The following is a 14,005-nucleotide window of genomic DNA, read 5'->3' on the forward strand; positions in this document are numbered from 1 at the left end:
AAAACAATAAAAGATAACATTTTTTAAACCTAATTTTGCATAGTGTGAAAACATCGAAAATCAATGGCAGACTTGCTGTTCTTCTCAAAAAGAATGAATAAAGGTGATACAATAAACTATATGTACACCAAAATGGTGCAAAGAAATGCTACAACCAGTCACACAAAAAATAAGCCCCTAATTTTTTTTTAAAATATGCTTTTATTCAATACCAGTGCTTGACAAACAGTGTATCTCAATGGGTGTACATTATATAGCTAATATCTCAGCTTGCTTTCTCAAATTACCAGTCTGCATGGTTACATCAGTATCTTCCCTCTACAGTCAGAGGGCACGCTTACATGCCATACGGTGCATACTTCATGCTCTGTGGCAGATATATTAGGATAGGTTTATTTTGCGCCATAATATTATGCCCGTGACAAATTAATGTTTTCAATTTTTTAATTTGTCTAACTCTGTGATTTATTTTTTTTAAAAGCGGTGAAACAAAATTATGGTACATACAGTATCTCACAAAAGTGAGTATACCCCTCACATTTTTGTTAATATTTTATTATATCTTTTTATGGGACAACACTGAAGATAGGACACTTTGATACAATGTACAGTAGTCAGTGTACAGCTTGTATATCAGGGTAAATTTAGTGTGCCCTCAAAATAACTTAACACACAGCCATTAAAGGGCTTCTGTCACGCCACTAAACTATTTTTTATTTTTTTTTGGTCTCCTTAAAATCCTTATGCTGCGATTTCTCAATATATAGGGCCATTACTCCATTTGGTTCAGTAGTTATATAAAAAAACTGACTTTTATAATATGCAAATTACCTCTCTAGCAGCAGGTAGGGCGGCTACCTGCTGCTAGCAGCCGCATTCTCTATTCATAATGACGCCCCCTCCTCATGTTGATTGACAGGGCCAGCAGGACGCGCTCGTTCTCTGACTGGCCCTGTCTGCGTTTTAAATCTCGCGCCGGTCTTCAGTTGGCGCGGGCGCACTCAGTGGAGGACGCTTACCCCTACCTGCTGCTAGAGGGGTAATTTGCATATTATAAAAGTCCGTTTTTTTATATAACTACTGAACCAAACGGAGTAATAGCCCTATATATTGAGAAATCGCAGCATTAGGATTTTAAGGAGACAAAAAAAAAAAGTTTTCCCTTTAACTTCATTGTCACCTACTGCCCTGGGGTTAAGAATGTCAAGGCAGAAGCTTTGTCGCACAGCTTTCCTGGAGGGGAATGATTCTAAAGATCCTAGTCCTATTTTGTCTGAAGGGGTAGTCATATCTGCCCTATATCCTGATCTTGAGGCTAAGGTGTTGGAGGCCCACGAGGATGCTCCGGACTCTTGTCCTCCAGGGAAATTGTTTGTTCCTTCAGACTTACGTCATAAGGTATTTGAGGAACATCACTGTACTGTCTTGGCTGGACACCCTGGGAGTAGATCCACTGTCGATCTCATCTCACGCAGATTTTGGTGGACGGGGCTGCGTAAGTGTGTTGAGGACTATGTGTCAGCCTGTTGTACCTGTGCTCGTGCTAAGGTGACACATACTCGGCCTTCTGGATCTTTTCTTCCATTACCCATCCCGTCCAGACCTTGGACTTTGTCATGGATTTACGAAATTCTTCTGAAAAACCGTGATCCTGGTGGTAGTTGATCGGTTTAGCAAAATGGCGCATTTTATAGCATTGCCTGCTCTACCTAATGCCAAAACTCTTGCACAGGTGTTTGTCGATAACATTGTGAAACTACATGGCATTCCCTCTGATGTTTTGTCTGATCGGGGGACTCAGTTTGTTTCCAGATTCTGAAAAGCGTTCTGTACTCGACTGGGGGTACAATTGTCCTTTTCTTCCGCTTTTCATCCTCAGTCGAACGGACAGACGGAGCACACCAATTATAATCTGGAGACTTACTTAAGATGTTTTGTTTTTGGAGAACCAGGAAGAGTGGTCTTCGGTCTTGTCGTTAGCTGAGTTCGCCATTAATAACCGTAGTCAGGAATCCACTGATAAGTCGTCGTTTTTTGGGGCATATGGATTCCATCCACAGTTTGGCACATTTTCTGATTTTTAAACTTCTGGTATTCCTGAGGAGGAATGATTTTCATCTTCAAAATAACCTGAAAAAGATGGGCAACAGGTATAAGCGTGTGGCTGACAGGAGACGTATGAATGGTCCGGACCTCAGAATGGGTGATTCTGTGTGGCTGTCCACAAGAAACATTAAGCTTAAGGTACCTTCTTGAAGTTGGACCCAAGATTTATTGGCCCATATAAGATCACTGCCATCTTGAACTTTCTCAGGCTTTGAAAATGTATGTTTTTCATAAGTCGTTGTTGAAGAAATGTGTCGAACCCGTTGAGCCATCCACCTTGCCTCCCGCTCCTGTCATGGTGGATGGTAATTTAGAATTTCAAATCAGCAGGATTGAGGACTCCTGCGTTCTCTGTAGATCCCTCCAGTATCTCGTCCACTGGAAGGGTTACGGACCAGAGGAGAGGATGTGGGTTCCAGCAGCCGATGTTAATGCGAATCGTCTGATGAAGGTCTTTCACAGAGCCCATCCTGATAAGGTCAATCCTAGGTGCCTGGAGTTCACCCATAGAAGGGTGGGTACTGTCACGGTCCCTCATGTGACTGATGTCAGGAAATCAAGGAGATTGGCTGAGCGTAGAGGAATCTAACAGCCTCCTTGATTTTTCTTGATTTATTGTTGATAGGGTTAATAACCACTTCCCTTTTCTCGGCTGATGCTTAGTGGTCATCACTTCTACCCTTTATAGTCTCACCCCACCCTTCTGACGATGCGGTTGATAGCTTCAGTTGGGTTTTGCTGAGCTGGTGTGAGACCCTCCCTGGTGTTCCTGTTGTTCCATCTCTACAGAAGTTAAGTGTTGCGTTTGTTTGTATTTGTTATATTCCCTGTTGTATCTGGGCCTGAGACAGAGACTTCCATTCGTTCATCTGGGGAGGAATGGGTTGTCTCTGGTCCTATACTTATTCCTGGGGAGGAATACCGTGATCCTGGTGGTAGTTGATCAGTTTAGCAAAATGGTGCATTTTATAGCATTGCCTGCTCTACCTAATGCCAAAACTCTTGCACAGGTGTTTGTCGATAACATTGTGAAACTACATGGCATTCCCTCTGATGTTTTGTCTGATCGGGGGACTCAGTTTGTTTCCAGATTCTGAAAAGCGTTCTGTACTCAACTGGGGGTACAATTGTCCTTTTCTTCCGCTTTTCATCCTCAGTCGAACGGACAGACGGAGCACACCAATTATAATCTGGAGACTTACTTAAGATGTTTTGTTTTTGGAGAACCAGGAAGAGTGGTCTTCGGTCTTGTCGTTAGCTGAGTTCGCCATTAATAACCGTAGTCAGGAATCCACTGATAAGTCGTCGTTTTTTGGGGCATATCGATTCCATCCACAGTTTGGCACATTTTCAGATTTTCAAACTTCCGGTATTCCTGAGGAGGAATGATTTTCATCTTCAAAATAACCTGAAAAAGATGGGCAACAGGTATAAGCGTGTAATGAGAGTTTTTGGAACCGCGCTGCTCTGGACTATAATCTCCGGTCAATAGTGGATGGTGCCGGGCTCCAACACCTTTCCTTTCCACCCAAAAAAGGTCCAATCTTCCACAGATGGTTTCCTCTATAGGGTTCAAGGAAATTGATACAATAGTGAAGCACCCTTTGGCTTGATGTTATTAAAAGGTTTTATTGTACTCACAAGAGTCGATCAACAAAAGGCATATATCAATAGATACAATCGTCTGGTTTCTGCCCGACCCGGGTTTCGCTGCCTCGCTTCTTCAGGGGCGACTACAACCTTTTAATAAAATAAAGCCAAAGGGTGCTTCACTATTGTATCAATTTCCTTGAACCCTATAGAGGAAACCATCTGTGGAAGATTGGACCTTTTTTGGGTGGAAAGGAAAGGTGTTGGAGCCCGGCACCATCCACTATTGACCGGAGATTATAGTCCAGAGCAGCGCGGTTCCAAAAACTCTCATTACCTGCATTTCCAGTGTGATACACCTACCACACTACTCCGGAACCAGCAGCAGCACAAGCAATCTGTCCGTGTGAGGATACAGGACTGACTCTTTTATTGTTGATTTAAGGTATAAGCGTGTGGCTGACAGGAGACGTATGAATGGTCCTACACTTATTCCAGGGCCTTATAGCGAAATCAGGGCCTAGGTATCCTGCTTATAAATATTCCTACCTTCATGGTCATATTCATATTGATATGTAGTCAGGGCCCGGATTAGGGTTGTCTATGAGATGACCTGTTTCTTCCCTAGTGTCCAGGCCCAGTTACGGTTCCCCTTCCCTCCTGTGTTTAGTGTGGAGTTCCGCCCCACACTGATCATGACAGGTATATACCGTATATATTTCAAGAAATCTTTTTATTGAAAAACATGTATAATTAACTACACTTCACCATTCAGTTTAAAAAAAGTGATGATGATTCATGCTGCGCAGACTCTTTTGGCATATGGCAGGTGATTAGTTGTCTATAGAAACATTTGGCATAATCACAGCAAGCATTTCCCACCATTTATGGCAGTGTAAACAGAGTTTTAGTTGAGCTCTAAATTCTGGGTAATTCCCCCCACCCATGTCTACTTACTGTACAATGCTGACTGTAAAGAAAAATGTCCTTTGGTTTGCATTTTAGATCGACACAATCAAAAGTTTCAAATATTTCTTTTCTTGCAGACCATGGTGAAAAAACTTCCACCAACTATGACATCCCAAGAATCTCTGAAGATGGAATCAGAAAATAAATCAAAAAGTAAGTTCTCTTCTTGTAAAGAACATCGTATCTAACATTTCATGTACCCGTTTTACAGTGCCCCTGTATATGCAAAGCACAATCCAGTTCCCAGAAGTGCCATACAGCGCCCCCATAGTGCCGTAGAGTCTTCATAAGTTCCCACTCCCATGTCTGCCTGGCTTCCTAGGTTTGGGGGATCTTCCAACCAGTTTATTGAGTTGACATCATTGTGATAACATGCCTTTCGAAACGTAGCCACTTCTCTGTGTGCATAGGCAAAAGATAACCTGCCTAGGTTTGCTATGAAGGGGTACAAACTCATCTGATGTTTCCCCCATAGGGACACCACTACTGTAGAACATTTTTTTGTAGAGCTTTTCCTTCCCATGACTGTGAAATTCTACAGCCTGGACTTGAATTCAGTAAAATACAACGTAGGTTTTTCATCAACTAATGTTGTGATATGGACCTTTACACTCTGGGTTTTCCGAGCAAAAATGCGTGCCTGTTGTAAACTGACAACCGAGTTGCCTCTATCCTGTGAATGCTCTAGTCGCACAAAAAGGTGGCAGCAACGATAAAACCACTGAGAAAGTCTACTAGTTAACCGAACCATACCCGTTGATCAGATTATACATGCTTTATTCTACCAGGAAGCCTCTAGGCAATGACTTTCAGTCTTAGAAAGGGCACTCACCCACAACAAATAGCTGACTGAAGAATGTTTATCTGCGGCATCAACCCTTATGCACATTCACCGCAGGCGCACCATCTTTACAGCTTTGCATGGAGGGAGCCCAGGATTGAGGAGAAATAACATTTTAGAGTGGTTGGTGTAAAATAACTATCATTTCCCACGCAATGTTTTTTTGTTAGAGCATTCACGCTGTTATTAGTAAATGTCATTCCTTCCATTTTTGTTAATGTTTTTTTTTCTTGAAGTTTCTCTGGGTTTCTACACTTTTTCCTCTCTGGTATGACGGGAGCTGATAATGCACTTTGATTCCCTTTAGAACATTAAAGCACATGTCCTAATGTGTTGAGAGCAAGCAATGAGCAATGTTGAGAAGGCAAGTGCTGCTGCACCCAACCTCTACTTTTAGGAAGTGTCCTTAGTATTTTCCATTGTAACTATATACTGAATATAGTGCATGGTAGGACATAAGCACAGGATGAAAATGATGGAAGTTATGCAGATGTTGGCTTTAGCAGCGAGCATTCTTAAATTGACAGTACTGTCTTATATGAACTAAAACAATTTCACTAAAAAGCTTAACACCCAGAAATTAATGTTGGCATGAAAGTCTTTTCTAGACGAGGACGTCACACTTGGCAAGCTCCACTCTCTTATTAAACTGCGTGTCCGGAAGGTGCTCCACCTTCTTCAGCCTATAAAAGCCCTTCCCATTTAAGCTTTTTTTGCTGGTCCAGAGTAGATCTGTCTCCTGCTCCGTCCTCCTACACTGCCTTTATTTTTGGATGTGTCTTCAAATTAGTCTCTGCCCATTTCACAATAGAGGTTACAAAACCGGCTTACAGTCCTATTTTTAGAGTTTTATAGTGCAAGGCAGTGATTTCACAGCAGAGGAACCCCTGATAAATGTCTACCCTCCTGGAGAACCCCTAACTCCTGCCTCAAAGCAGCTGTTGTTGGGAGGGTAAAGCATTATATAGGTCTTGTCCAGTGCTATAATTTGGCCTGGACATATATACTGCTTTGCAAAGCATTTCTGAGAAATCAGTTTGACGTCCCTGTTGTAAAAGTGACAGATCATTTTGTTGCTGAATTCTGGGAAACCCATGAACTCTGTCATTCCTGAGATCACGGGCTAAGAAACGTGGAAACCCTAGTGTATAGGTTCATCAACCAATCAAGCTACAGTTGTATTTGTATAGTTCATCCTTTCCACAGGGACATAGAAACTCATAAGATCTCATAAGAAACCAATTAAATATTTGTACACAGTCATTATCAAGACATGCCAATTTTAGTCAGGTGACATCTTTATGGCCAGTTTGGCTCATCATTGTGTGCCAAAGATGAAATCAGACATATGTTCATGGCATGCATCCTAAGTTTACAGACTGTGGATGGGGTTTTCCGAATCTTTCTAACTGGTGACCTATTCTTTGAATAGGGCATCAGTATCTGTTTGGGATCCAACACCTGTGACACCCGCCTATCAGCTTGTGTGAGAAGGCTTTCTTGCAGCTTTCTGCTCCTTCCTCATTCTGTTAGCATCCGATTGTAATCATGCCGGTGCAAATGGGTGACATTAGATCCGTCGCTGAACTCCTTCTCTTTCGAATATCAAAATACTGTATTTTTTTTATGGAGCTTCCACTAGCTCTGTGTAAAAAGATTATTACAGCTTCCATTTCAGTCTTTTGTAAATGCATAAATTCCTGTGCACTGAGCCCCTCGTGATGGCTGCAGGCAACCAGCTTTGTAATAGATGGAAAGCAGATTTATCAATGTATTTATGTTAGTTATTTGGCGTGAAGTTGGATACATTTGGTGAAGCCATGGATGACTTTTTTATTAAATTTTTTATTACAACTTTGCCCTCTTAATTAAAAAAAAAGTATTCCTCACAAATTTTGTGCATTGGGCTTTGCATTCTACATTGCCTGGGAGTGATTGATGCACACATACTGTACAATCTGGTGGGGCAGGGGAGCTCATACTAAGTTTTGTTATGAGGTCCTATGAGATCTGTCTACACCTCTGGTCAACCCTTTTAATGAAAGAAACTCAGAATCTGAGGTTTAAATAACATGAAAACATAAGTGCATTTCTGTCTTACATTAATCTCTTATGCTAGGTTTCCACATAGCGGCTGTGGGGCAGTACTATTCCATGGCGCCTTGTTACCACAAATTGCTATGCCTCACCTGTACTTTCCACAAAACATGTCAATTAGTTGTAAGCTGTCCATGGTTGAGCAGTACACTACTGCCCCATAACCCTACAACAGAAGCACTGCTCTTCAGCCACCTACATGACCATATTATGTACTTAGTCATTCCTAGGCTTGAATATCAGTCCATATGTGACCAGCTTTGCTCAGTATAACCAATTGGTGGAAGGTTGTTAGACCAGCCACTCTTCTGTCTCACCCTCTCTTAGTTTATTGGTGTGAATCTTATTGCATAGGTGACACTGACTACCCTGACCATTATTATCCATTCAAATGGCTCTGTCACCAGGATCAACCCTATTAAACCAGATACACTAGCTGAAAGGGCTCATCATGCAAATGTTTTTAGACATATCATATGCAAATGAGAAGTTTGAGCACAAGGAGGCGGGGCTGAGTCCTTTGAGCACTGCTTTGTAACACTCTCTGTGCTCTGAACACTCCCCCCCCCCCCTTACATGCTAAACCATAAACCTTACACAAAGCTATAGCATTACCACATAGAGATGCATGTTTTTTTCTATGCTTATAAGCTAACACACACGTATTACTGGTGTCTTTATAATCATATATTGTGCCTGCAAATAAAGCAGTGATATGTAGATTAGCTTTCTGAGCAGATCTCAGTGTGTTGAAGCTATAGTACATAGAGTATATGATATGTAGATGCTAGGGCACAACTCTGCCCTCAGCATGTCTAGCCCCTGTCAATCAAAGGAAGGGGGGAGTGTTCAGAGCACAGGGGGTGTTACAGAGCAGTGCTCAAAGGCTTTAGCCCCGCCTCCTGGTGCTCAAACTTCTCATTTGCATATGAATAGAACGCAGATATTTCTGCAGCTATTTATCGTACAGACAAAAGGTATTGTTTTAATCAGGATGGTGAGCCCTACTATCTGGTTTAATAGGGCTGGTCCTGGTGACAGAGCTGCTGTAAAGGTACTGTATATGACCATGACATTGTCTTTGTACCTTTACCTATATTTTGGTATTTTGTATTGAGCAAGGGGGCATCAGTTTTTATTATGGCACCTTTGGAAACTGCCATCATCAAACATGTTATACTAGCATGCGACATTGTATGCCTAGCAGCAGTTTATATTGGATGGAATATATTCATGCATACTGAGTTATTAATTATTGGCTTCTGCCAGCATCTCTGATAACATCCATTTGCATACTGATTACCAATGCTAAATAAATCAGATCATGCTTCTTTTTTTTGGCAGCCAAGGAATATTGTAAAGTTCTCTTCCCATATGAAGCCCTCAATGAAGACGAATTAACAATCAGAGAAGGTGATATTGTGATTGTCATAAACAAGGTAATTTCCTGACATAATCTTCGAATCATAAATTTATTCTATGAATTCACATTGGAAATTTCAAGCCTATGCTTCTCGGGCTGTGACCATGTGGGAATAAAGTTAGAAGAGCAATTTTAGATTCAGAATATCCTTTAGCCGTGATGCCCATGTCATAGACACACATAATATGCTGCCTTATGGTGGCTACGTATGGTTCTATGTATGGCATTTCTTGAAGCATGCAACAAATACCCCATTCCTTTCATTTGTTATTACAGTGTTCACCGATGTAGTGATTCTTATCCTTACCTGATGTAGTGAGAAGGCGCATGAATGAACTGCATAGCGAAGAGTGGTTGACCTGACATAGTACATCTCTACTTCCTGCCGTTTAGGCCTTTCAGCCTTGTGATGGCCAATACCAATGACAATATTCCACACAGCGAATACATAATTGTACTGATTGAGGCACTATAGAAGAAAATGCACAAGAAAGCTGTTTGTTCTTGGAAATTGTAGTTTCCAATAGGCACATAGGTCGCTATGTGGTCCACAATGCTGGACCTCCTATTCTACCAGAATTCCCTTGACAGTATGACAGAGATGAAGGAGTCCTGATTGAAGGAAAGACTTGGAGGGTTGATGAGTGCTAGTGTATATTTCCACTCAGGAGTTAAAGTGTCCCTTCGATTCAAGACAAAAAAATAAACTGGATAAAGGAAAGAACACTTACAAGGTGCTTTCTTTTGAGCTACAGATCCAGCGATTTCCTCTTCTGCCACCCAAGATGGTCGCTCTTGTCTCAGAATATCACAAGTCACTTCCTACTTGTCCAGCAAAGCGCTTGCACGTGAGTGGTGCTGGTCTATCCGATGGCAGTAGGAAGTGTTTTTAGACTACCATGTACTGTACAGTGTGCATTGGGTAGTCTGGGAAGCAGCGTGTCCTTCTTGTATGGTACAAGAGGAAAGGTGCCCGGGGATCAGAGGATCCAAAATGAAAAGGAGGGCTTTGTGTAAGTGTTCTGTCAGTTGCCCAGTTAATATTTTTGTCTTGAACCTGAGGGTCGCTTTAAGCAAAGTTCACACCCTTTAACTCAGTGTATAGCAGGTATTACATGGATTATAGTTTGGGGTATAACAGCAGTTATATTTTCTGTTTTGACACATCATATCTGTAAGAACTTAAAAATAACAGAAATGCCAATTTAAACAGTGCAGTAGCATTCTGCTAGCGCTGAGCAGGAATAGTTGCCAAGTGTGGGCAGTTCTTGGCAAAGATACAGAGAGTCATCACATTCTCTGTGTATTAAATATATCTGTGTCCTCTGCTGATCATCTGTTCCAGAAGAATGTCACTACTTCTCTAGTCCCTAGTCCATTGTGTACACTTATATAGTCTTCCATCGGACCTTTACAAATTAGGAAGATGCTGCAATGAACCCGTAATATTTCACTGCCCCACATGGACTGCTGGTCACTCAGCAGCACTCAAGTCCACAAGACCCAATATCAGATCGGCGGGGGTTCGACACCGGGCACCCCTGCTGATCTGACGTAAGATAGGAAGGCGCATGCAGTGTGCATGTGCCGTCTCCCGTCTCTCTTCCTGCTCGCTGCTGTTTTTCCATAGCAGCAGCGAGCAGGAAGAGAGATGGGAGAAGGCACGTGGATACTGCACGCGCCTTCCCGTCATACAGCTGACAGGGGTGCCCGTGTCGGACACCCGGCGATCTGATATCGAAGACCTATCCAGAGAATAGGTCATTAATATTAAAAACCCGGAGCACCCCTTTAAGTTTATTTGTATTTTTAATATATATACAGTACAGACCAAAAGTTTGGACACATCTTTTCATTCAAAGAGTTTTCTTTATTTTCATGACTATGAAAATTGTAGATTCACACTGAAGGCATCAAAACTATGAATTAACACATGTGGAATTATATACATAACAAAAAAGTGTGAAACAACTGGAAATATGTCATATTCTAGGTTCTTCAAAGTAGCCACCTTTTGCTTTGGTTACTGCTTTGCACACTCTTGGCATTCTCTTGATGAGCTTCAAGAGGTAGTCACCTGAAATGGTGTGCCCTGTCAGGTTTAATTTGTGGGATTTCTTGCCTTATAAATGGGGTTGGGACCATCAGTTGCGTTGTGGAGAAGTCAGGTGGATACACAGCTGATAGTCCTACTGAATAGACTGTTAGAATTTGTATTATGGCAAGAAAAAAGCAGCTAAGTAAAGAAAAACGAGTGGCCATCATTACTTTAAGAAATGAAGGTCATTCAGTCTGAAAAATTTGGTAAACTTTGAAAGTGTCCCCAAGTGCAGTCACAAAAACCATCAAGCGCTACAAAGAAACTGGCTCACATGTGGACCGCCCCAAGAAAGGAAGACCAAGAGTCACCTCTGCTGCGGAGGATAAGTTCATCCGAGTCACCAGCCTCAGAAATCGCAGGTTAACAGCAGCTCAGATTAGAGACCAGGTCAATGCCACACAGAGTTCTAGCAGCAGACACATCTCTAGAACAACTGTTAAGAGGAGACTGTGTGAATCAGGCCTCCATGGTAGAATGTCTGCTAGGAAACCACTGCTAAGGACAGGCAACAAGCAGAAGAGACTTGTTTGGACTAAAGAACACAAGGAATGGACATTAGACCAGTGGAAATCTGTGCTTTGGTCTGATGAGTCCAAATTTGAGATCTTTGGTTCCAACCACCGTGTCTTTGTGCGACGCAGAAAAGGTGAACGGATGGACTCTACATGCCTGGTTCCCACCGTGAAGCATAGAGGAGGAGGTGTGATGGTGTGGGGGTGCTTTGCTGGTGACACTGTTGGGGATTTATTCAAAATTGAAGGCATACTTAACCAGCATGGCTACCACAGCATCTTGCAGCGGCATGCTATTCCATCCGGTTTGCGTTTAGTTGGACCATCATTTATTTTTCAACAGGACAATGACCCCAAACACACCTCCAGGCTGTGTAAGGGCTATTAGACCATGAAGGAGAGTGATGGGGTGCTGCGCCAGATGACCTGGCATCCACAGTGACCGGACCTGAACCCAATCGAGATGGTTTGGGGTGAGCTGGACCGCAGAGTGAAGGCAAAAGGGCCAACAAGTGCTAGGCATCTCTGGGAACTCCTTCAAGACTGTTGGAAGACCATTTCAGGTGACTACCTCTTGAAGCTCATCAAGAGAATGCCAAGAGTGTACAAAGCAGTAATCAAAGCAAAAGGTGGCTACTTTGAAGAACCTAGAATATGACATATTTTCAGTTGTTTCACACTTTTTTGTTATGTATATAATTCCACATGTGTTAATTCATAGTTTTGATGCCTTCAGTGTGAATCTACAATTTTCATAGTCATGAAAATAAAGAAAACTCTTTGAATGAGAAGGTGTGTCCAAACTTTTGGTCTGTACTGTATATGCATACATATTGCTCACCACTGTTCAGATATTGTCATAACTTTGTGCCCATACCCATTGGAGCTCACAATCCAAATCTGACATAATCTCCCAAAGGCCCCTTTTCACAACCCGATATTGGGGCAGATTATCACTAAAGTGTTCGTGCGAACTGTCATTAGCGATATTCTGCCTCTGTAAAGATGTAGCTGTTTACCCGATGAACTAGCAAAACGCTCATTCATCGGGTAATAGGATCATTGGTGCATACACCTAAAACATAATTTGCTGCCAGCAGATTGTGCCAGCAAACAATGATTCTGTATGTGGGCGAGCGATGGCTTTAGCGATCACTCCTCCCCATACTATGGAGGAGATCATTGCATGTGAATTGACTGTTGAGCAGACGATTGTCAGGAAGGAACTGAGCAGTGTAAAGTATATACATACAACACCTAAGTATATAGCAATATCCATATGCACTTCCTATTGTTGCAAAAAATCGATAGGAAAACAAATTGGGTAAATTTTTTTATAAGCAGTAGAACCAGTGGTCCTGGGCCCCAATGTTAAATGTCTGACACTACTCGTGCCTGTGTGCATTTATAACACTGGTGTTACGTAGCCCAGGGCCTTTACCGCCCCACAGGTTCAGAGCTCAGGCGTTGCTACATTCCTGGCTAAAGCAGCTGTCATAATACATAGCCTTTTCTGCAGCGTAATCAGTAAGAAAACTCAATGGGCCATTACTGCCTTGTCAACACGGAAATAGTTTTTTAAGTATAAACAGTCATTGTCACAGGAAAGAGTCCATAGATTTCTGTGAATGCCATCTTACAGATCCGTCAACACAGATTGGTAATATGGCTGTGTACATTAGACCTTGCTGGCAACAAATGACTGCACAATATAGTTATTTAGTTCAGAGGCTTGGTAAAAAAGGCTAAAGACGCGCATATATGTACGGATATTGTTATCTGAATCTGCCATTTTGGTGAGACTGGTGGACAATCTAATGTGTATGGGGGCAGCTCCTTTCCTTCCCTGACAGATGAAATCAGGGGAGCGAAGGATCAGGAATGTTGGATTCCCAGGAGATAAGAAGTGTCTGACAGCGGCTTTTTCTTCTCTCTCCGTTGAAAACACATACACACTCGAGGTTGGGAGTGATAGCTGTCGGCCAAATGAGTGTTCTTCCAACAGCTGTTAATGAGCACCAGTAGGTCCAACAAGTTCAGCATTTTGTTTAGAAGATGATCCAGAAATGTTATACTGCTATAATATAATTGGAATTTGAATTGTTTGGTGACTTAGATCATGTAAATTGCCAGTGCATATGGTCACAGCTGCTATAAAGGGACTCACATGGGGTCAGGAGATGTAGTGACTCCCGGACCACCCACTGGGGACCACTGATCTAAATCCTGCGCTGTCCCAAATTATGCTGTACTATATATATATATATATATATATATATATATGTGTGTGTGTGTGTGTGTTGTGCATGCATTGGAACATTCTTTCCTCCTTAAAAGTTTTAATTGCCTTTTTTGTCCTTATATCC

General features: G+C 42.1%; 1 protein-coding gene across 5 annotated transcripts in view; it reads left to right on the forward strand.

The window, feature by feature from the left end:
- Positions 1-14,005, forward strand: part of SH3KBP1 (SH3 domain containing kinase binding protein 1) — a 395,797-nt gene that overhangs the window by 288,176 nt on the left and 93,616 nt on the right. For all 5 annotated transcript variants that reach the window (XR_006388136.1, XM_044283978.1, XM_044283980.1 and 2 more), the window contains 2 exons: positions 4,743-4,818; positions 8,948-9,042. Coding sequence is in view for 4 of the 5 variants with exons in the window: in XM_044283978.1 (XP_044139913.1) it covers positions 4,743-4,818; positions 8,948-9,042 (171 nt within the window). In the remaining variant the exon portion in view is untranslated. The remainder of the gene's footprint in view (positions 1-4,742; positions 4,819-8,947; positions 9,043-14,005) is intronic.

The sequence above is a fragment of the Bufo gargarizans genome, chromosome 3 (genome assembly GCF_014858855.1).
Source record: "Bufo gargarizans isolate SCDJY-AF-19 chromosome 3, ASM1485885v1, whole genome shotgun sequence".
NCBI classification, from domain to species: Eukaryota; Metazoa; Chordata; class Amphibia; order Anura; family Bufonidae; genus Bufo; species Bufo gargarizans.